The 24,041-nt window shown below is 33.9% G+C and overlaps 1 protein-coding gene across 1 annotated transcript; it reads left to right on the top strand.

Moving 5' to 3' along the window:
- Positions 1–8,758: 8,758 nt before the first annotated feature.
- Positions 8,759–22,078, top strand: LOC145583956 (CST complex subunit CTC1-like). The gene is made up of 17 exons (XM_081640900.1): positions 8,759–9,790; positions 9,894–10,012; positions 10,097–10,171; positions 10,275–10,353; positions 10,476–10,538; positions 10,633–10,710; positions 10,873–11,073; positions 11,715–11,819; positions 12,244–12,522; positions 12,709–13,182; positions 13,277–13,918; positions 15,075–15,166; positions 17,058–17,232; positions 17,339–17,453; positions 18,811–19,142; positions 19,578–19,743; positions 21,421–22,078. The coding sequence occupies exons 1-16, from the start codon at positions 8,759–8,761 to the stop codon at positions 19,737–19,739; spliced, it is 4,023 nt and encodes a 1,340-aa protein (XP_081497026.1). The 3' UTR covers positions 19,740–19,743; positions 21,421–22,078.
- The last annotated feature ends 1,963 nt before the right edge of the window (positions 22,079–24,041 follow it).

Below are 24,041 nucleotides of genomic sequence, written 5' to 3'. Positions count from 1 at the left end.
ACTGTATCAAAAATTATCTGACGGTAACTGAAATAGCTGGATTTCGTACACATCACATATTACATATTATTATTTAAACACTATTTGACACTATTCAAACACTATTTGCCACTATTTAAAACACTATTCACCATTATGCATGATTAGTTATGTCGCCGACGTGAATTTAGATCTCTATTTTATTCGCTTTTCTGTTGTTTTGATCTAGTTTTGTATCTTTTTATCATTTTTTTTAATCGCCAATAGTGAAATAATACGACCGTGATAAGTGTAAATTTGTGTTTTAATAGGGTAAGATAGTTTAAAAGTTTATACTTTTATACTTTTTAAGGTTGCCCGATTAAGGGAATAATTTTTACTCTTAACCATGTTGTATGGGTTCACATAGTATATTTTTTACTTTGACCACGTCACTTTATATAATTTACCTTACTTTATACTTTTTTTCAGTAAGGGTCATTGTTTGTAATGCTCGTGCATATAAGATTTTGTCGTATGGTTAGATGTTCTTTTGTAAATTTATATGTTCTGTCTAATAAGGGCAAAAGTTATTATCATATTTTTTTAAAGCTTTAAAAGTATTTTGTCTGACCCTACAAGTATTGTAACCTTATGTCTTTGAGTAACTTTCAAAGCTGACATCTTAGGGAGGTATTTATTTCATAAGTGTTGTTTAGTATCTTTGTGAGTATAATGAATTGAGAGATTCATGAATAATCACTTAATAGGTGTAGGTACTCTATCATATGTATACCACATGAGTATTTTAGAGTTTTGTCAAGACTTAGTTATGTATTTTTCTTTTTGTAATGCTATGGTATTTTAGAACCTTTTTTATATCATTATTAGTAGTCTGATTTAGTTACGATTTTCTTTATTTTATCAGTTTAAGTGTTGTAAAATTGATTAATTACTTTGTTACATAAAAACAAAAGAATTTAATATCAAGTTTTTATTATTACCAAAATCTTGATATTTACAATTTAAATCCTTGAATTATATTTTATTTACTTTTTATATTTACAAATTAACCCCTTTATTTTCCTATAAATACCCCCTAATTTTTAATTTGAGGACACCAAAAATATCCTACTAATTCTCTCACTAAAATTTCTCTCTAAAAATTCTCCTCTAATCTTTTGTTTTAGTTAAAATCTCTCTAATTTAGCTTTATTTTTAAGTTATTAGCTTATAAAAAGCATCATCTAGTTAAGTTGTTATTTTAACTTTTATTAAGTATTGTTATTATCTTTAATTCATATTTAAAAAAACCACAAAAAAAAGTATTTTAAGTTTAAGTATTATTGTTATTTATTATCTTTGCTTGAAAAATTAGTTCAATTGCTTAATTGTTCCTATCCTATATTAAAAATCAAAAGAAAAAAAAAAGTTTATTTCTCAAGATCTAGTTTTATTAATTCAAGTTTATTTTCTTTAAACAAAAATCCAAAAAAAAAGCTCATTAGCTTTATTTTCACTAGATTCTCTTAATATCTCAAAAATTCCAAAAAAATCACTTAGCCTCTCTTATTTCATTTTAATTAAGAAAGACTCATCTTTTAATCCTTTGTAAGCAAAAGGGGTCATCTAAAAATAGCTACATCTAGCTCAAAGTATTATTTCCTATTTTTCTCAATTTCCTTAATTATTATTATTATTATGCTAACTTTTGTTTTCATGTGATGTTACCAATAGGAGTAATGACGATATTAGGTGCTAAATTAGCCCTAAATCTTTCATTACTCCATATTAGAAAGCCAAGCGAACTGGTGAGGTGATAAGTTATAAAAAAAGGGGGTTAGTTGCATTTTGCATTTCATCTTTTTCTAATGCATTAAAAATGTAAAGCGTTAATGCATTCATGTGTTTGTCTAAAATATATATTAAGAATAATTTTCTTTTTAAGTGAGTCTAAAGACCTAAGGAAGTAAGAGTTTATGTAAAGGATGTTCAAGGATAAAATGTAACTTATCACGTCCTAAAGATGGTCTATGAAACAGTCATTACATCCATAGACAATTCCCTTTATTTAGCTCAAGTGATAGAATGTTTCAAGAGCTTTCCAACCATATCTCACAATAATTTTTTCAATTTTTCTATGATTTTTAATGATTTTTTTCGTTCAAGTTATCTAAAATGAGAAAAAGGCACGTTTTTTTTAATTACCTTCTTATAAAAAAAAATTGAATTAATTTGTTTTTAAGAAACTAATGGTGTTATGAAACCTATATATTATGCAATTTTAACTTATGAAACTTTAATTATTAGGATGTCTTAATTTTATCTAAAGATGACTTTCGAAATAAAAAAGTTTTAAGGAACTTTAATTTTATCTAAAGATGACTTTACAAATAAGAGTTTTAATAAACTTTAATTTTTGTTCTGAAATGATTGTTTTTGAAACTTAACCTTATATTAAGACGGCTTCAAAAATAAATGATATTTTAAGAAACTTTAACTTTATTTTAAGACGATTTTAGAAATAAAAACTTTTATAATTTTATGAACTTTTTTATTTCAAACCCTTTTTAAAACACAAGAATGAATCATAACTTTGCATACTTGTTTTTAATAATTAATGATATTTAATATAAGGTTATGGCTTCTTTTCTAAACATGAGGTTAAGATTAATTATTTAGTTGTATAAGGTTGTAACAATTATCCATCTCCATAAAAATAAGCTCATATCCCATTATAATTACCTGATGGATTAATTGACAATTAGATATGATTAAATAGTTTATTGTTCTCTTTTATTTGGAAGTAAGGCCTTGACAAGTGTCGTGTTTTATTTGGCCAATTCCATTAAGCCTCAACACATAACTCTTAAAACCTTACAAAAACTACCCTTGAGTGATTTAAAACCTAAAGTGAGATTGAATAGTGAACCCTTACAGTATCACTCCAAAAAATGCCTTGACCCGCTAAAAAGTCGTCAATTGAAACGCATTCGTTGAATTGTCTCATTCAAAAGACATTTTTGGTGATCACTAATCGGGGTGGTTCATTATACTTTTATGAGTGAATCCGTCAAAGATCACTAAAATCCCACTTACAAAAAACGGCTATTTCACCCAATGTCACTGAGCACTTTAATAATTCACTAAATGCCATCAAGGTTTTCAAAATTCACCAAATGACACTGAGTTTCTTAAAAATTCACCGAGTGCCATTAATGACTAACGGCCGTTAACTCCGTCAGTCATTATGGTTAAATTATGACACATGTCATGATATGATTGGTTCATTTTAATCATTTATTTTAATTAATAAAAATAATTTTTTTCTCTTTTTTCGTGACAAAAATTATTCGGGTTAAGTTTTGGGCGTTGTTTTGATCCTTTATGGTTTCAAATTAAGCTCGGAATTGGCAAAAAAATTAACGAAATTGCCTCGTTTTGTGTGTCGAAAAATATCTTGATTAGTGAGTCATTATTTTTTAAACCATGAAAATTAATCTAGTAAGGTTTTGGAGGTTATTTTAATCCTTTATGGCCTCAAATTAAACTCGGAATTAGCAAAAAAATAACGTACATGCCCCGTTTTGTGTGTCGAGAAATATCTCGATTAGTGTGTCATTTTTTTATCACCATTTAAATTAACCCGGTAAGATTTTGGGGATCATTTGATCCTTTAACTCTTTAAGGGTCTAATTTAAGCTCATATTTGGCAGTAAAAATAACGTAAATGTCCCGTTTTGCAATTTTTACAGTAAAAAAATTACGATCTTAACACGCAAAATAGGGCATTTACATTAATTTTCTTACGAAATCCGAGCTTATTTTGAGCCCATAAAGGGCCCAAATGACCGTCAAAGCCTTACATAGACAATTTACATAGTTAAAAAAACCGACAAGCAATTTTGATATTTCTCGACACACAAAACGGAGCATTTGCGTTATTTTTTTGCCAATTCTGAACTTTACTTGAAACCATAAAGGATCAAAATAATGCCCAAAACTTAACCCGAACAATTTTCGTCACGAAAATCGAAAACAAAATGTTATTTTTATTAATAAAATATATGATTAAAATGAACCAATCATATCATGACATGTGTCATGATTTAACCCTAATGGTTAACGACCATTAGTTATAAATGGCGTTCGGTGAATTTTTTATTAATGGCGTTCGGTGAATTTTTTAAAAACGTGGTGGCATTTGGTGAATTTTAAAAACCTTGATGACATTTGGTGAATTATTAAAGTACTCAGTGGCATTTGGTGACATAGCTGTACAAAAAATGACTTTTATGTCAATTACTCAAATAAAAAACCCAATGGAATTGGTTAATTAAAAAATGGCATTTGTCCGAACTATGAAGGTTTTGATCCGTGAGTGGATTCAAATCCCGCTATGATCGGTACGTAGTGCAACTTTGGTGCTCAAACTTACCTTATATTAATTATTATATCATTTTATGTGACTAACATGCCTTAAAACTTGACTTTAAACAACGCTTTAGTAAGAGTCCGTTCTTTAGAACGGAAGAGAAGATGCGTTCCAGACGTTCAATTCTCTTAACCTAAATCCCGAACCCAAAACTGTACCTTAAAAATTTCTTTTTATGGAGTTAGCAGTTAGTTTTTAGTGTTATTTCTCAAAATTGAATGTTTTACAATCCGTCCTTATTCGTGTAAAAATAAGGTGGCGACTCTAAGTTTTTAATTAAAAGGGTCTTATCACACACTTAAGCGGAACCTCTATAGACTAATTTGTCCACTAAAAACCAGGTACCATAGATTACAAGCTTGATGGAAAGATTGTCTTCTTCTTTCGCTTGTAAATGCACATCTACTTGTGAAGCTCTTCTCATTTATGGTATCTAATACCTAATTAATTGCTTATATTCAAGTGTTGGTTTATAAAGAAGATATCTGAGGTGAAAACTACTTTTCCCTTCGCCTCATCTTCTAGGTACTCGGTACATTCCCTCTTGTAGTGGCCTTGCCTACTACAATAAAAGCACCACATCTTTGCCCTGTCTTTGAACTTCTTCTTCTTAGGCCTTAGAGAAAACCTAAAACCCTTGAAAGAATTGGCTCTACGAAGCTCTTGAATAACCTCCATCAACGAGAGCTTGTCTCGATTGGATGTCCAATTCATTTTCAATGCAACATAGCCTGAGTGGAGTGAGCTTTGTAGCATACATGCCGCTTGTTCATCCTCCAATGGCTTCCCAATGAGCTCTACGTGCTTGAAAAGCCTTGTCATTCGAATCACACGAGGTTGAAGGGGCATTCCGGATCTAAGTCTAGCATTGTAGACCTTAGTCCACACTTCATGCCTTTCTTTAGTTAGGCAACCTTCCTCCGGGATCTTGATCTTCGTGTTCATAAATGACTTGGTTAAGTTATAAACATTCAAGTCCTTATTCTCGGAAGACATAGTTGACAATAGGAAAATGTAGGTCGTTATCTACCTCTCCCTAAAGCCAAACCTAATTTGTAAACAGTCGACCAACCTAATACAAGTATATGGTAAGTCAAGGGTCGAACCCAAAGGAATGAGTAGGAACGATGCTATAGCCTATGTCAAGCTAATTCGAAGAATATAAATGGTTGTGGTTGGTAACTAAAGTGTCAAGAAACTAGACAAATCAAAGAATTCAATACGCTAAACACTAGGGATATAGGTTCCACATGCAAGCTCAATGATTATGCTAATTTATAGATCACTCAATCGATTCAACATCACAAGGGACAAACAATAGTTGCAATCAAAGGAATCCAAAAGCTATCTCCTATAAGCCAAGCTAGGGTTCACTATGAATGGCTAACAAGGAAAATCACAATCAAATTCAATCAATTAAAGCAATTCTCAAATCAAGGGTTCATGTCATTGAAATTTGCAATGCAATCTAGATTAATCTTATAGGTTGATCACTCCTAGTTTAATTAATCACACGCACAACTATGTCAACCAATTTAATTGCAACAATCCAATCAATTTAGTGTCATCAACTAGCAAAAATCATCAATCAAGCATGCTTCCCCTTCTCCCTAACAACTAATCTACTCACTAATTATGGTGAAATTAAGGAACAAAACAAATTCAATCAAATTCATATTCATTTAAAGCTTAATCAAAAGAAAATCAATCAAACAACAAATTCTAGAGCAAGGAATGTAATCTCAAACAAAATTCAAGAAAACTAGAAAGAATTGCATTAAAAGTAAATCAAAGGAAAGAAATCTTACAAACTTTCATTGAATTGAAGAAGGAATTTCAAGATCCAATTGAAATCTAAGGTCAAATTCAAGTACAAACAAGTAAATCTTAAGCTTCTCTCTCTACTTTCTATCTCTACTATTTCTGGAAAATTATTTCTCAAGTACAAAAAAAGTCGTCATAAAAAAGAAAGTTAAAAGCTATAAATAGAAAAATCGAGCGAAAGGGGCTGCACAGGGCCGTGCGCACGCACCAACCAGCCGCGCGCGCACAGCTGGGTCTGCGCGCACGCACCCCTGTGCCGCGCGTGCGCACCTCTGCGTGGTGCACGAGGCCTTGGCTCCTTCGCTTGCTTGATCAAACTCCGCGCTCCCGAGCATCCTCATCATCAGTGCACTTGAGATGATGCCCGCGAGCAAGGCAGTCCCAAAATGAGCAAATTGACTTGATTATTCACCTACAAAACACAAATGAAACAAAGAGAGAAAGCATAACAAAATAAAACTGAAACTAAAACTATGAATTATCAATTAAAAATATGAAAGACTCGTAAAAACTAATTGAGAACCAAAGTGAATTATAAAAATGGAAAATCAAATAAAACTAAGAAAATTATATGAAAATGATGAAAGAAAATAAAGAAAATGAACCTAAATATCATTCTTTTGAGCGCCATAAACGACGCTCATCAATAGTGACAAGCTCCTTAAGACTATTAAGAAGCATGTCTGGAAGATATGAGGTGAATCTCCTCTTCCAATCCTCTGGACCTCATCAATAGTGTGACCTTGTCACAATCCAAGGACCAAGTCTCATGAGTTTCATCACTCATGATCCCCTTGGAGAAGAAGCTTGGAATGGGAGTGTCAAGAATGTACTCCATGGAACAATTTCGGAGAGTTTTCCGGAATTCTTTTTCCCATTTCTTGAAATTGGTTAAATTGAGACAAAATGTCAATTTCTCCGGGAGTTCCGGGCACATGTAGTTGTTGTCGGTATTAGTTAAAGACATGTTTCTACATTTGATAGAATTTGAAATGAAAAACCATTCATGAAACAATAAGTTTGAATTTTAAAGTATTTATGCAATTTTCAAGCTTATTAAGTGTTTTATCCACACATTAAATTTGTCCAAATTTGGCGAGAATAAAACGATTTCAAGATCCAAAGAATCAACAAGTGATTAAGCATGCTTTGGCTTGTCTTAACACTTATTATTCTAAGGTAAGTGTTGAGCCCATGAGAAAACCCACATGTGAGTGAAAGTGTTGTCCCACATCGAAAGAGTATAAAAGTGAAGAGAAAAATTGGGATGTGTATCCCACATTGAAGAAAAGAGAAAGTCGTGTCCACTTTATAAGACTAAGGGGCTACTCCCCTCATTGCCATATGGTTTTGAGGTGGAACCTCCTTGGTCGTTTTAGTGGATACTTGTGACGGGTGTGGCCCAGGCCCGTTTATCATGGTATCAGAGCCAGGTTAAGTTGTGTTGTGATGTGGGTCAATATTATGGACAACTCACATGTAAGGGGGAGTGTTGAGCCCATGAGAAAACCCACATGTGAGTGGTGTGTTGTCCCCACATTGGTTAAGTTTATAAGTGAGAATTTGTACTGGGATGTGTATCCCACATTGAACAATTAAGAAAGTTGTGTCCACTTTATAAGGCTAAGGGGCTACTCCCCTCATTGCCATATGATTTTGAGGTGGAATCTCCTTGGTCGTATAAAGTGGATGATTGTGACGGGTGTGGCCCATACCCGTTTATCAGTAAGCAACTCCTTAATTCGTAGTTTGTACATCATTTACCATTTACTATCATATAAACATTAAACAATTAGTTTGCAAACAAAAAAAAAAAAGTAAAAACTACTAGTCCAATTAAATGGTGACAAGTGGTGCTTTCTAGGTATTTGCCCACCCTTAATCAAAGGTCTTGGCCATGACCCGGGCAATGCTTTACTCTCTCTTAAAATAATATTTTTTGATTTTTTTTTTTAATATTCTTTTACAATCTCTCTCCTCATGCCTAGCCTTTGTGGGCAATGGATGACAATGCTCTTTACTACTTTACATGCCCAAGCACATACTCCAGAGTACACAAATAATGATGGTGTAGCAATAATAGCAAAACTAGCATTCTTAGAAATTTTACAAAGTCAAAAGAGGGTTTCCTAACTTTTTCATAGTAAAACTTAGTAATATGTACGATTTTGAATCAATAATACTATTTTTACTTTCCAAAACTAGACATTCATTACCATGTGAAATTTTAGCTGATTTCAAATCACAATTGAAAGGAAAGAAAGGAGGTAGACAGTGATCTTCCATCTACCTCCCCTCTCCTTCCAATTGTGATTTGAAATAAGCTCAAATTTCACTTGATAATAAATGTCTAATTTTAAAAAGTATAAACAGCATTATTGATTCAAAATCGTACTAAATTACCTATATGGGCTATGGAGTAACCGATAAACGTATTTTTCCTGATAAACCTTGTTTTACTTTCCCGCCTTTCTGCTAATACAAGTGATATACAAGGAAGAATACAGAAGGAAATGTCAGCACTTTGTTAGTACCTTCAAAATGGAAAGCGTTAAACTAATTTCAATATCCGACCTCCTCCGTCGCCGCCGCGCAATCTCCGGCGCCGTCTCTCTCTTCCACTCCCCTCCTTCGCCCACTCCTCCACCTTCCGTCGACCCCAAAACCCTAAACCCTAACTCTACTTCTCGCGCCAAAATCCTCAAATCTCTCTCTCAACCTTCAATCATAATCGGAATTCTCCGTCTTCCACTCTTTAGTCATTCTCCTCACCATTGTTTCTCCTTCTCGGACGATTCCGGTTCGCTTTGCTGCGACGTTCTCGAGTTCAATTTGAATATGATTAAGAGGGAAATTCGTGTTATTGCTTGGAATTTCATCCCTTTGAAGCAATGTGGTGGATTTTTGGAGATTATTAGATGGGAATTTGTGGAATGTTGTGTTTCTGGTAATGTTGAATATTTTCCTTTGGTTTTTGGTGATAATGATGATGTTGGGAATGATTGTGATACTAAGGGTAAGTATAGTGTTTATGGTGTATTGGGTTCTGTTAGTTCTGTTTCGTTGATTCCTCGTGTTTTGGAGAATCGCCGTGGTTTTATTTTAGAGGTTTTGTGCTGTGATTGTAGGTTATGCAAATTTAAAGCTTGTGTAAAGGTTTCTGATGATTTAGGTTTAAGAAGGGATTCACATTGTTTTAGTAGAATTGAATATGTGTACTTTTGTGGGGTTGGCTCGTCTCCGTACCTTGTGTTTTTGAAGCTAGTAGGAATTGTACTTCTATTGTCGGGATTGCGAAAGAAGTTGGTGTACATAGAGAATGAAGAGACTAGGTTAATGTTTGTGTCAACTGAAATGACTTGTTTGTGTGTTTCCAAGTTACAACAAAATGAAGGATATTCGTTTCAAAATGATAAAGCTCGAATCAATGGAAATTGGGAATTAGGTATGTATATTGGTGTTGTCAGAAGCACTTATATGCAGGGCATGGTTGTTGAGTTGGATGAAGATGTTTGGCTCTTACTTACAGACGAATCATTGCTTTTGCCTCATAGTGTCAGGGTTGGCTCAATTGTGAGTTCTCTTTTCGAGCCCAAAATTGGATTTTGATTGATTAATGCTGTGATATGCTGAAGTGCTGAACTGAGGTTAATTGTCCATTTTTTCTTTGCTGTAGCTATCTGTGAGGAATGTTCATATTATGAACCCGAAGTTTCCCTGGGGGAAAATGCTTATACTTGGGGCTTGCTGCAAGACCAACATAAGGACGATATCTTTCTCTCCATTGGAAATTGGGTATAAGTCTAATGCACATTGCTTTTAGATTTTAGGCTATAGTTGAGTTTTTGATGTGTCACACAAGACACTTTGATGGTGCAGGTGTCAGCCAGTGTACCGGTCTCAGAGTCTTCTGGGAAAATTTATGGAGACATTGGTCTTTCCAGCTCGGTTATGGTAATATAAAATCTTTGTGGAGCAATGTTTTATTATTATTTATTTATTTATTTTTAGCGCCGGCAACTCAGAGCTGACTTGCAATTCCATTTTGTGGTTTCAGGACATTACTCTTGGTCCAATGTCTAAGAAAAAAGTTTTCTGGAGCTTTTTCAGAAAAGGAGATTCTAGGATCAAAGCATGTAATTTATTCCTCCTTTATTTCCTTCGTATGAATCTTGTGATATTGCTGAATTTTGTTATCAAGTGATGTCTATTACAGCTTAATTAATTCTAATTTGGAAATATTATGTGGTGTCATCAGAAGGAAGGTTTGGTGCAAACTTATGCCAGGTCCACGCTGCCACCATCCGTTTTTCAGTCACGGGTAAATTTGGGAGCTTTAGTTGGAACATGAAGAGGGATTCTAGAGATTATTTTTTCGACCTTGTCATCTTATTAAGTGATTTATGTTTTGACAGCATGGTTCTTTTACGGAGTTCTGCAAGCATGATTCATGTGGCTCTGGTAGCAACATCAACTACATCAGCTTAAGTTTGGTTAGCTCTCTGAATTTCTTAAACACTGGGTAACATCTGATCTTTTAGGTCATTCAATTATGAGGTGGACTATATAATCATGCGAGTGTATTTCATTGATATTTCTTTGATAACCCTTGTTTTCCTAAATAATAATAGGAGATGTGCTTACTTCTTTTGCAGGCCATGCCATTCTCCTATTTAGTCAAAAACTGTGAGAGGATGTTTATAATATCACTTCTGCAAATGAATAATGGTATCAAAATCTTAGAAGAATGCAGCCAAGTAGGTCATCCTTTCAGGGAACAAAAACTTTCTGATCAACTAATCAGGAGGATATTACCTAGTAAAGACATTGGAGTTTCTTTACTAGGGAACTTGAAGGTTAGTACTCTGATCCATTTATTTTCTATCAAATTTTTTTGTTGTACAAAACTAACTTGTTTATATACACTTATTATGTAGAATAGATAGGTTTTAATGGTTAATGCTAAAGTCTAGTGACTACAAAACCTATGCAGAAGCTCATGAGTAGTTCTTATTCAGTTGCATCTATTTGGGGTTCAATAAGCCCCACTTAAGACTGCTGGTAGGAATGTTCCTGCTGCATACAGTGCTGCATGAAGGTGATAAACTTGCTTTTAGGTAGGGGTTGTGCCAAGTCGACCTGAGTATTAACTTGTTCATGTTTAACAGAGCAAGCTCAGTTATCTTAGCAAGATTAAGCTTTTGATAAAGCTCATAAATATGTTTGAGCTTGCATTATTTATAACAAGCCGAGTTATTAAACACCTTATGTTCTTCGGAAAAAAAAAATGTAATCTTGTGTTCATGTTCGAGCTTGTTTATTAACGATTACTAATTTTTTTTTTTTCAATTTGGACAATTTTTGATGATTACATTGTTGTCTTCTATTTTAAAATTTTTTTTGTCACTTAAAAAAGTGATATTTGTTTATACTATAACTCAGTTCACATTGGTTTAATCTCCATTGCCCTTCTAATGGCTGGCTGTGCTATATTTAGATTTGTCCAGCTACTGGAAGATTGCAATATACTGATGGCACGGCTAGTGTTGATGCTGTTATACCAGACATTCCATCAGCCTGGGACATTAATGCTATCTATGAGGTGATAGTTTATAATCTCATGAATTTTTTTTCATAATGTTTCATTTCTTTTTCAGAAGCTTGTCTAAGACAGAATAAGTTGAGGTGGGACCTTTTGTTGATCCTTTGCAGAGTTTGTGACTGAGTACATGAACCTTACAACTTTGTTTATGCTTTTGTTTTCACTCCCTCCGTTTCTGAATAAATGCATCACTTCTATATGTGTGACCCTAACTCATACAATATAATACTACTTTGCATACCCAACTTACCCCACTTTTACATTAATACTACTTTTCAAATCCTGCACGTCAGCTGTCCTAAAACTTCGTGTAAAAACAAGTAATGCATTTACTCAGAAATTAAGGGGTTAGACAGTCATAAAATCTGCACCTTTTGTAATATTGCATGAAATACCATATTGTGTCTTGCATTTTTGCTTTCAGGTTTTTGACTATAATCTTGTGTTAGAAGGCAAGCCCGAAATGTGGGCTCAATTTTGGATGCTTCATAGCAACTTTTTTTCATGTGGAAGTTTGTTTGAGACCATCCCAATAGAAAGACGAATGCAGTTGACAGTATATTTGCACTTTTCTTGGAGCAATGTAAGCTGCAGACATTTCACCGTTCATCCATGCCCGAGTGCAATCAATAGCTCTGCAAAACTTGATCCTGGAGCGTTTCACTTGCTCTATTTAACCCACAAATTCCCGTTGCAATCACGGGTATGTCATGGTATCATCACTATGATCTCCTCAAACAAGTTTAATCAGTTCAACTTTTGTTTAGGTTTTTTCTGTGAAGACAGCTTCATGGCTGCCTTCCTTGTAACCTTTGTGATTATTATATTAGCATTTGCTTTTTGGCAATATAGTACTATGAATTTGTTTCTGGATCTATTTTTGTTGCAGTTTCACGGTGACGTATCTGGCAAAAGCCGTTTATTTGCTGAGGTCATGGTCTTGCCATGGGATCTGAATATTGGTGTGAGTAATGGTGCAGTTTTTCAGACAAAAATGCCACAAGATGATCTTGTAATTGGCTGCCAAGATGCGTTTTCTTTTAAGAGATGTAAAACTCATCTAACATCAAGTTGCATTGACAAAGTTGGATTATGCGACAATTTTGAAGAATTTGAAAATAGATCATGTGACCAACCAAACAATCTGCTTTCCTTGCCACACAAGACAAGGATTACCAACAGATTTAGAGGTGCATCTTCCGTTCAATTTCCTTGTAAGGTAACTGGTAGAGAAATACATGGTCAAGTCATGGATGTACCTGCAGCTCTGTGTTTTGTTGATGGTAACTGTGACATCACTGACATGCTTTGTTCAAGAAAAGTTCTTCTAGAGTTCAATTCTGAAAACTTCTCCAAGTATAAGGTCAATCCTCGTTTCTTTTGAAATGTGTTCCAATTTCTAATCTATTTTTAAAATGAGAAATTATTTCTGATACTTAACTTTGCAATGATTTTAGTTCATGCAAATTGGTGGTATTTACATCATGAAGCATTGTGCTGAGAAGTGCTTGTGTGATTCTCACCACATGGGAAGTAGCATGTTCATCACCTCAGAGACGAAATTCTGGAGCCTTTCATTTCAATTTGGTAAAGCCATGGACTGTTCCTCTGTCTCATGCAATGATCTCTCATATGCTTCTCATTCTACTTGGAAGAACTTAAACAGGTTCTGCCATCAAAATGAGCTTGTGCTCAACCCTTGTAGCATTGCTGATCATGGATCTTTCACTGATGTTGATCTACATGTGGCAGTAGATGCAATTGATCTCTTAGATGTGGATATTGGGTTTCAGGGCTTGAAGAAGCTTGTCTTAAACTTGTCACTGAAACCAACAAATATCTTTAATATTCAACAAGAATTTGGCTGCGGGAACATTGTGACAGGCCTTTTCGAGAACCAAGGAATGTATTCTGGCATTGGTCTTCCCGAAGGAAAATTAATTTCTCTGCAGGGAATTGTAGCCAGACTTTACAATTCTGATGGCTATTCTATTGATAGAATCCCGTGCAATAGAGCTGCACATAACATTCATCTGCCGAAATTCAGCATAGGAAAGGAATGCTCAATCAACCTGCTTGTCTTGACAGATTGTCACATGGTAATTATTATTATGTCTTAATCCTTAACCAGCTTTTATCTGATTGAAAGCTGACTGCTCTGTGCCTTCTGTACCCAAGGATACTGCTCTATTACCAAGTGATAACAAGAGAGTTATTTTAATATGCTGACAGGAAAAGGAAATGAACTTGAAACTATATTTGGCACATTAGAGCTTAGCCATTAAATAATAAGTTTACTAGCCTGATTTTTCAGATCCTAAGGCCACTTAATCTTGAAGAATCAACAGGATTCAAACCTCAAAGTGCAACTAGGATAATACACCTAATTGTTTTTTGTGAAACTTCCCCTTCATTGTTATGAGGATACTAAAAAATCTAAAGTATTTTCAAACTAATGTACCAGCTTAACTAGGATGTATCTAAGCCGAAAGAAAAAAACTTCATTCTTGTTTCAATACAGACTTCATGCATAGCAAACGCATAGGATATTTTTATTTTGAACCATTTACTTAGCATAAGTATTAAGTAATAACCACTCATATTACTTTCCTCAACCCTAAAATCTTAAGCCACTATTGCTTCATCTCTACATTGGATCAAAATTGGAATGGCTTGGTGGTGAATTTAAGATCCATTGTGTCATTTTGCTACAGCAATAAGTTTTGTATTGTAGTTGGGCTGAAGTTGTCATAGTACAATTTGAAAGCAAACTAGAACTTGAGTTGTTTCATTGCAACAGTAAGCTTGTTTACATGTTTGGATCAAATACTTGTTCAGCTGACAATAATTTGGTAATCCCATTTTAATCTTTTATTTATTTCATCTTTTATAACGCACAGTTCTCCTCCTTTTTATTGAAATGATTTCACATATACCAAGCATTCATTTTTCTACTTACAATATAGCTGGTAACTACAAAATTTTGGGCTGCACATGCATATGCAAGAGTTAGTAAATTCTATTTTGGCTGTAATTTATTTATGAACAATAATAGTTTAATAAGCTTATGCTTTCTTCATAGGCAAGGAATCTGTCAATCTTGTGAAACTCACACTTATCTTATTTTTGTCCCAACACCCAAGCTTTTAAGAAAAATTATAACTCTACAAAATGTCATTGATTTATGATGGCTGCTATGTTTATCACCTTGCTTTAATAATGCAGTTAGCTAATTACAGTTTATGCTAATACCAGCTGCAGATTTGTGGTTGCCTTAGTAAGCTTGACTATCCTGTTGGATTGGGGCCGGGTGCAGCTGTTACATTTCACAGGGTACTTGCACTTAGGTATGAAGTTTTCCGCAGACAAGATTCCTACATTGTACTTCCTGTGTGTTTTTATTTATTAATTTGATAAATCTTGCAGGGAAGTAATAAGAATTCATTTTATTATAAAAAATGTTATTACAAGATAGGGTTAACTCACTATCCCCTCTTTCAAGAAATATAAATATTAAATTTTGCAAAAGTGCTCTATATATCCTTTTTACAACCTTAAGCTATATTTATGATGTATGAAATGGTTTTCTGGACAAAGGTGACTCTTTTGTGTAGCAGGAAAAACTTGCTATAAGATTGAGTTCAATGTATTGATTTTATGGAAACTTCTTTCGGTTGATTAATTTATAATATTATATATTGAGTGAGCCTAGCCCACCCATTGTTGGTTATTTATTATTCTCTTACTTCAGCATTCTAGATACTTCTTATTTGATTTTGTTTTTTCTTACTTTTTGCTTCTAGGATAAAGTTCCAAGTTTATTTTGAATGCTTAAAAAGGGATTTATTGCCAATTGTTCCTCTCAAAGTCTCCAAGTATAAATGCCCCATGTTATTTAACTCTATTAAAGATTTTGTATTTCGTTCTAGTTCAGTTCTGGTATTGATCTCATGTTCTTTGATTCTTGTTTATGCTATGAATATATACTAGATGAAGGGGTGGTTTAGATAGTTGTATTATGATTACATGCCTTGGATAATAAGCTAGTCAGTTAGAGGAAGAGCTTTATATATATAGAGCTAATTGGAGAAAGAGGGGATTTACATTGGAATATTGATAAGAATCTTGTTTAATATATTAGGTTGGTAATTAGGACAGAATCAACAATCAAGCATCTCAAAAGCTTGAATATCCTTTATCATTGTTATAATTCCAGCTAATTGATCAAATCATCATATTCTTCTCTTACTTCGTATTTTTTGTTATTAATGGTGTCTAAGCTATGTTAATTTATAACAAATGGTATCACAGCGAATGTTTTTGGGATATATAATTGTAGAAATTCTGCTTATAAAATATCAAAAGTGATGAAGTTCGACAGAGCTTTGTTGGAGGAGAAGATTGAGGAGACAGCCTGAAAAGGCGTTGAGAACCTTCAATAAGACCTAGTATAAAAAAATTGATGATCTTTCTCTTGATTTAAAATCTGGGCTGACTGGCTGTTCCTTATAGGGTATTGGAGTTTGGAGATAACCTATAATAAAAAGCTAATTATATTTGGGGTGGTAATTCATTGTTAGATGCCCAACTCAGCTGAGATAAAATTAAGAAAACGAATAAGTCACATTTACTTAACAGTATGGTAGTTATTTTTATCTCTCTGTCCTACATTAATAAGTCACATTTAGTTAATAGGTCATTCAGAAGGAAACAACTCGAAATACTATAATTACCCTCGATAATTTATACAATTGTTTAGAACCAACATTTTGTTGTTATACTACGCATCAAATCCTAAAAGTAGTAAGAGTAGTAAGTAAAATTTATAGTTTGACTTGCTAGATATAAAAAGTGACCCATCACAAATTAGAAATGTGGCCTAGCAAAGTGAGACGGAGGAAGTTATTACTTATCTTTCCATTTTCTTGATAATTGCTTCAAAAGTAATGATGATTACTGCTAATATTGTCTAGTTCCATTCCTTTCAGTATTCTTTTCAAATCCTTTATTCTGAACTGCAAAAAGAAAAATTGTTGATTATATAGCTAAAAATCACATCATTTCTTATTTCAAATAATCCTTTGGAAATTTGCTGTGATGCATTTGGAAGAATACTCTCTAACATCTATTTATTTTATGACTAATTAGGCTTAACACTGCATACATCTAGGGCTCCCCAAACCCCTGTTGTGAGTTTTATGTTGGGTTCTTGTTTTAATGATATGTTCTATCTTTCAGAGGGCAGAATTGTTTTACGTTGACTCCAGTATCATTCATCACTATCAACTCTGTGAGAGAAACCCCTTCATCTGTGAAATCACTTTTTCCTATTCCTGAGGAAACTATTGCATCTTGTTTAATATCTGACCTGATCCAATGTGATACGGGCCAGCCAAGAAGGTTCCATTGCAGTGTAAGTTTTGTAAACGTCTCGGCATTTTCTGTCACATGGGTGTTTTATTCCAACTGTCTTTCTGGTCAAAATTTATATATTGTGATTGTTACACATCCTTTTGCAGGTTGTTGCAGTTTACTTTGTGATGCTTGAAAGAAACACGAATTTGGATAAGCTGTTGTCTCAAATTCAATTGGGATCACTGGTGGTAAACATTCCACTCGCTGGCTTTATTTTGGGTATGTAATGTATAATTTTATTGTATGACAGCTAAATTTTTCTGGGACTGTTGAGTTTCTATCTGGCTAACAAATTATATTAACTTTCTATTTATATGGATGTGGCTGTTTGTCATTGTCTTTACTGACAGTGCTGGGATAATTCTCATCATGTGATTAACAAGGAGACTGATCATAAGGATTTAAACAAGTCAGTTAAGGTTGAAGCTGTGGTTGATACTTGATGCTCTTTTATGGACAAAATACATGCGCAATTTCCATCCTTTGATCACCTGGCTTAGTTCTCACACATGCATGCCTACTGTTACCAATCTTAATTCCAAACACAGTAATTGTTGTAGGGTGGTGGAAGGAGACATCTCATGGGCATTATGTCATGCTTTGTGGCCATCACAACATGAATTCATAAATTGTAAAAATTCCATTTTATCATTGTAATTGAAAGTTTTTTACTCTTGGGTCCTTATTCTGTCAACCTGTTTTCCGGAATGGGAAATGGGATGTCCTTAAACTATCTTCCTATAACCTATTCTGGTATTAAAAATCCCTACCCTGATGTGATTTGGTCTCCCCTTTTCTCTTACTACCATTTTTCTTTCCATTCAAATCAATCCTTTTCCTCTTACATTTCCGACAATTTCTCATGCTACTTTTTTACTCATTCTATTTACTTTCAAACTTTATGTTCATAACTACTTTTTGGCCCACCCCCTGTTAATATTTTTAATGTGCATGCCAAAGGCTAAGTGGAAGATAGTATTGGGGCAGAGGTTGTAGCTTATTGTTGAAAATATAGTCATCATATTTAAGAATCTTATCTTATGAAAGTTGTATGTAAATAAATGGCTTAACATGTATGCTGACTAAAATACGAATGTAAACTTTTCTTTATGGGAATTCTTTAGTATCTCTATGAGCAATGGCATTCCATTGATCGAATTATATGATTGAAATTTTCCTGTCACTGATTAAGGAACATGAATGTTTTATCTGTTTGTGAATGTTCTGTTAACTGTTTTGATTATCTATGCTTTACATTTTACTGAAATCCTGTAGGCTTTCAAACAGAAATTTTGCTAGATTTCTTGTGCTGATATATTGGATGTTAAAATTCTCCGTAGTCAAAGTACTACTCAATGATAAATTAAATTCGGATCAGTTTTATTTATGTCTCACAACATATTTCATTAATGCTCTGACTGGTTAGGATAGAAGTCAAAAGGTTTATCCTCATAATTTGGCTAGGGTATGACTTTCTCAAAATATCTACTATCAGTGAAAAGCTTTTCCCAAATTTGTGGATCGAATTAATTTTACTTAATTTTATCATCCTTATCAACTATTCAAATCTAAACAGATGATGGGTCATCACAATGTTGTTGTTGGACTCATGGTGAAAGAGCAGCAACATTTTTGAGGCTATATGAAGAGATTCCTCAGGCAAAATCTGGAAGTTGCTGGTGGAGATCAAAGGCTGCAAGTAGAAGCAGGGTCTTCAGTACACCCAGTTACCATATTGACAGGATTTTGAAGAAGCATGGACGACTACGGGTGAAAAATTATGGATCCATACATGACGCTTCATGCCAAGATATTCAGCTTTCTGATGGTTCAGATTGCACTTTTGGCAGTCAAGATGAGAATCTGCTTAAGTTTATAATGTTAAATGCTTGTTCTAGCACATTATGGGTTAGTACCTTACTCCTATGTCAGAACAGAAATTGAGTTATATTTGGTCAAATCCAAAGCTAGATATGATAGTGGATGTTTCAGAAAATTCATGAGTGTGTGAAACTTTTGACTAGAGGTGTACCTTAGCTGATGAAACATAATGACTACTTGTTCAGATTATATGTTCTCTTGCTTAAGTTGTTTTGCTTATTTTGTAGCATTTCCTTGGTATTGTATTTCTTATCTTATTCTACCTGTAGGTTGGCTACATTTTTTTTTTGTCTTTGTTTCTGCAATCATATATTTAAAAAAGGATGAGAAATACCTTCTAAAACTGATTATGATAGGCAACCAAGTGAATAGGAGTTTGTGGCACATAACAATTGTTTTTAGTCTGCTTTTTATCTACTTTGTATATATTTTTTTCTGATAAACCAATGACCAATGTTACAGAATATAACTGGTCACGCGATGGATTTTGATGCTGTCAGCATGTTAGAGAAGATTCTTTTGGAGGAGCATATGACTCTGCATGCTTTACAAAATGTGTGGGCAAGAGAAGTTTGTCAAGTGAACCCTCTTGCTCAAGCCAAGGACTTATTCCAGGACCTCTAATCAGGTAAATTATCAAAAGTTCTGATGCATTCATTGATTTTTTAGATTTGTATCATATTGTGTGCTAGCACAGCGCTTAAACTTCGACAGGGCTTGTTTGGGATCATTTTTTGTTTTCAGTTTTCTGTTTATTTTATAACAAAAACCCAAGAACGGGAAACTAGAAAGAGTTTATTCCACCTTTCTGTAGTCAGTTTTCAATATTATCATGATTTTTGTTCAAAAAAATAAAAATATCACATGATTTTAAAAAACAAAAAACAGAAAACTACAATGATACCAAATGAACCCTTAAGGTCTTAACTATAAGATTCATATAATGTTATGAGGCTGTGAGCTAGTAATGATAGAGATGCTTATATAGTTGGGACAACAGTGGGTCTTCAATAAGATTGACTTACAGGGGCATCTCATTAGATCAGTGATGAAGTCATCACTATTTTCACTTGTACAACCACCCGCACACTGCACTTAAAGCCTCCTCCAATTCATTTAACGATTAATCTTTTGTAAAAAATTTGTTCTCAACTTTTATTTACTTCAACATTTATTCATTGAATAATTAAGCAATAAGTGAAATATTTGTTCAATTTTAGGATTGTGAAGTCCAAAAAGGATTGGGAAGGGAATTTAGTAGTGGGTGTAGATTTGGGTGGTGGTAAAGGAGAGAGTAGACGAATTTGGGTGTTATGCGGCGTAGGTGGTGGTTGACTGGTTGTAGCGATTGTGGTAGTGGGTAGGTGAGAGATGGGTTTTACAAATAGTAGTCCAAATAAATCCCCCCCCCCCCCCCCCCAAGCCCACTTATAAGGAAGTTTGCCTCCTCTAAGGTGGTCTTATAACATAAAAGTGCCATATTCAAGAATTGTGGCTGGGACAATTGGACTAATAGCAAAAACTTGGATCTGTGATTTGGAGGTGATGCAGGCCTTGTCTTCATTATGTAAGTTGCTTGAAATTTGTTATTGCTTGGTGGTGAGAATTGAACAGAGATATGGGAAAAGGGTTTAAACACAAGATTTACTTGAAAATTTCATTTTAAATAGTGATATGGTTCCATGTGGCACCCTATCTTCACCACCAATTCCTTGCTTCTGATTATTGCCTGGTGGCTGTAGGCATTCTGATTGTGCGCTTCTAGTCCCTTCTCTCTGTCTGTCCAGTTCCCCTCCCTTCTCCCTTTTGTTTACTTTCCTGTCACTAGTCCTTCCTGTAATCCTGTGAGATGCAAGGATTGCTTGGCCTTTACTGGCATTAGTTAACGGACACGGGGTCCCTTATAGATCCGTTGGGTAAGGCATTCCCACGAAAAATCATGTCTGCTCTACTGGAGTAGCAGCCTGTCAGCCACTGGTGGGACTCTGGTTTTCTTTGGAATCATCCAGATCTGGCTCAGGTTTTCTCTCCTCAATACCAATACAACCACCATTGCAGTGATGAGCTGATTAGAAAAGTGAGACTAATGGCAAAAAGGGAGAGAATTTACCAACATAATTGTTTAAAATTATGACAAGTTCACTTGTGTGAAGACACAACTGGATCTGTGTTATTATTGATTATCTTGGTGATAATTTCCCCCCACTTACAATGAAGTGTATAGTGCTTGCAGCTTTCTCTTTTGCATATCTTTACGGCCTTTAAGTGAGGAAAAGGTTCTGATAATATACATGGCATTTTACAGGTTTCTGCAGCTGGCTTCTGTAGTTTTTCTGCTTAATTCATGAGTTGTGACGCTTGCTACATTCAGGTATAAGAGCTTCTGGAATGTGCTTCCGAGAACACTCAACTGCAATGGGCACTTCTTAGGAGCTGGACTGCTTGGACTTTTTGTGGATAATCTGAGGGTTTTTTCTATCAACAAGAGACGCAATGGGCGTGGAAGTATTTATTATTTGCTAAGTCTAAAGCCTCAGGAGTCAGGACAATCCCTTGTTATTGCTGTTGCTATGGAATTAGTGAATTCTCATGCAGTCTTATATTGGAATTTCTGATGAGGATGGCGTGGTCAGCCTGTTTTTACTTGGGACTTTAAATTCGGTAGCAAAGTACCTGTGTTCAAGTCTAGGATATATGTAGTTCTTGAACACACAATTAAGACTAGAAAAGCATCGAGAGTCCTAGTAACAGAGAGTTCCGAAAGTTCACACAGCTTGACATGCGTTACGGAGGAGTCTTGACACTAGGTAACCGTGTACAAGTTGAAGTAAAGCCATTTGGCTGTATTATATTGATGTGTAATGTTCATTTGTGGCTGTGAACCTAGGAACTGTAAGTAGGTTTCAGGCCATGATCTGAAGTTGTATATATCCATTTTAAATTTTTTACTGAAATTCACAGCTGTATAGGTACAGGTATAGATAATATTTTAGGCATTAGGTAACCTTGATCCTTTCAGAAAATATGAAGGGCACCCATGATGCCCAACAGTTTTGTTCTTTTATTTTATTTTATAATATTTGTACAAAACATTTTCGAATTACAAGTTGATAATAGTTGAGTTGTTCCACATAGCAAACTTTCTCAAATAAATGAATACCTATATGGCTATAATCATTGACCAAATATTCAAATCATACCAGGGGTTTCAAAAGAAAAATTGTTTTGTTAAATGTTGAATGCATGGTGGAACAGTTATCATGATGTCCAAAACTCTTTGTTTTGCTCCTTTTTTGTAAGCTAACTTCTACTCTTTTGTAAGCATGTTGGTCTATTTATATTATTATATATTTAATTTTCACAATCACAAAACAATACCCTAAACTGAAAAATAATCCCAAAACTTTCTATCTCTTAAACTCAAAACTTCTCTTTTCTCTCCTCAAAAGAGTTCCCACCGGAAACTTAGCTAAGACCTTGTCGGAATTTCGACGCCACGGCCGGAACTCCGGTGAGTAATTCCTTTAGTTTTTAAAAACCAATTGTTTTTTTTTCTTTTTTTTTCTAAAAAATCAAAAATTTATAAATAATATCGGAATTTTCTACAATTTTATCTAAAAATATTCGGATAACGGATTCCGAGGTATCCGATCCGAAAATTTCGACGGATATTCGAAATTTTCGGATTGGATATTGGATATCAAATATCCTAATTTTCGAATACGGATATCCGATCCATGCTCGCCTCTACCTCACATTAATATTCTTCCTATAAAATAGCTCCTTCATTTTGGGGAAGTTGAACTTACCAAATTATCCCCTATTTTAACCAAATTCATTCGTATAATCTTCATTTCTCCTCTATGAAATCAATTATTTTTATCATTACCTTTATTTTTTGAATTTTTCATCTTCCATAAATATTCTTTGCAATCAATTTTCAAAGAGATTAAAACCTACGAATTTTTCTATAAATTTTACTCCATCAACTTCACATATCAATTTCCTTAATCACTTTTTTCTATTCGAATCTATTATTTTTTTCACCATTTTTATATATTTCGGCTAGGAACTCCAAAGATGAACTATTGCAGCAGCCATTATCCTAAAGTCATTGATAAATTCTTTAATTTAAAATTTTTTCCAGAAATTAAAAATTATTAATTTTAGATGAAATTATACATGTATACGAATTATAATGTTTGATTTTTGAATTATCAGTATGTAAGATTTATATTTTGTCAATTTAATTCTAATTTTGTTAGAATTATGATTTGTGATTACGAATTGAAAGTGTCAAGTGTTGCTTACTAGCCTGGCATACTGCTCTAGGGGAGAGCATGGGACAGATACCCGTACAATTAGCACTAACGGTTCGGGTACCCGATAACAAAAATCACTAAAAGTGATATCCATAAACTAAACCGATAAGTACGGGTACCCGGTCCCCGAATTTTCGGATCAGTTATTGGATACCTATTAAGATATCCAATAATGATAATTAAACTTAATAACGTAGTTATTATGATATTATTTAACACTAAATAACAATAATATCACATGATCTTGACCAAACTATTAATAATATTACTAATCATTGATATTATAAAGTGATTATGAAGTAAAGTAAGAGTTTAAATAGATTTAAGTAGGGAAAAAAAACAAAAAAAATGCTTATTATCCGATCGGATCGGGTAACCGTTAATTTTAAAATGATACCCAATAACCATACCTGATAATAAATTATCAGAAGGGGTACCCGAACCGTTATGGTTATTGGATCGGGTACCCTAATTTTTGGAACGGTTACGGATCGGGTTTTCGGTTTTTTGGGTAATTTTGCTCAGCCCTATCTACCGTCTCTACATGAATTTTAATAATATGTTTTTTTAGAAATTAAATAGTTAAGCGTATTATTCAATTATA

The sequence above is a fragment of the Chenopodium album genome, chromosome 16 (assembly GCF_948465745.1).
Source record: "Chenopodium album chromosome 16, dcCheAlbu1.1, whole genome shotgun sequence".
NCBI classification, from domain to species: Eukaryota; Viridiplantae; Streptophyta; class Magnoliopsida; order Caryophyllales; family Amaranthaceae; genus Chenopodium; species Chenopodium album.
This window is presented reverse-complemented; position numbering and strand designations above follow the sequence as displayed.

Bases quoted from the DNA above. Each gene is read 5' to 3' on its own strand.
- LOC145583956 (XM_081640900.1), top strand. From the start codon at position 8,759: ATGGAAAGCGTTAAACTAATTTCAATATCCGACCTCCTCCGTCGCCGC. The intron at 11,820-12,243 runs GTGATAGTTTAT...TTTTGCTTTCAG, and splicing joins ACATTAATGCTATCTATGAG to GTTTTTGACTATAATCTTGT. The intron at 13,183-13,276 runs GTCAATCCTCGT...CAATGATTTTAG, and splicing joins AAAACTTCTCCAAGTATAAG to TTCATGCAAATTGGTGGTAT.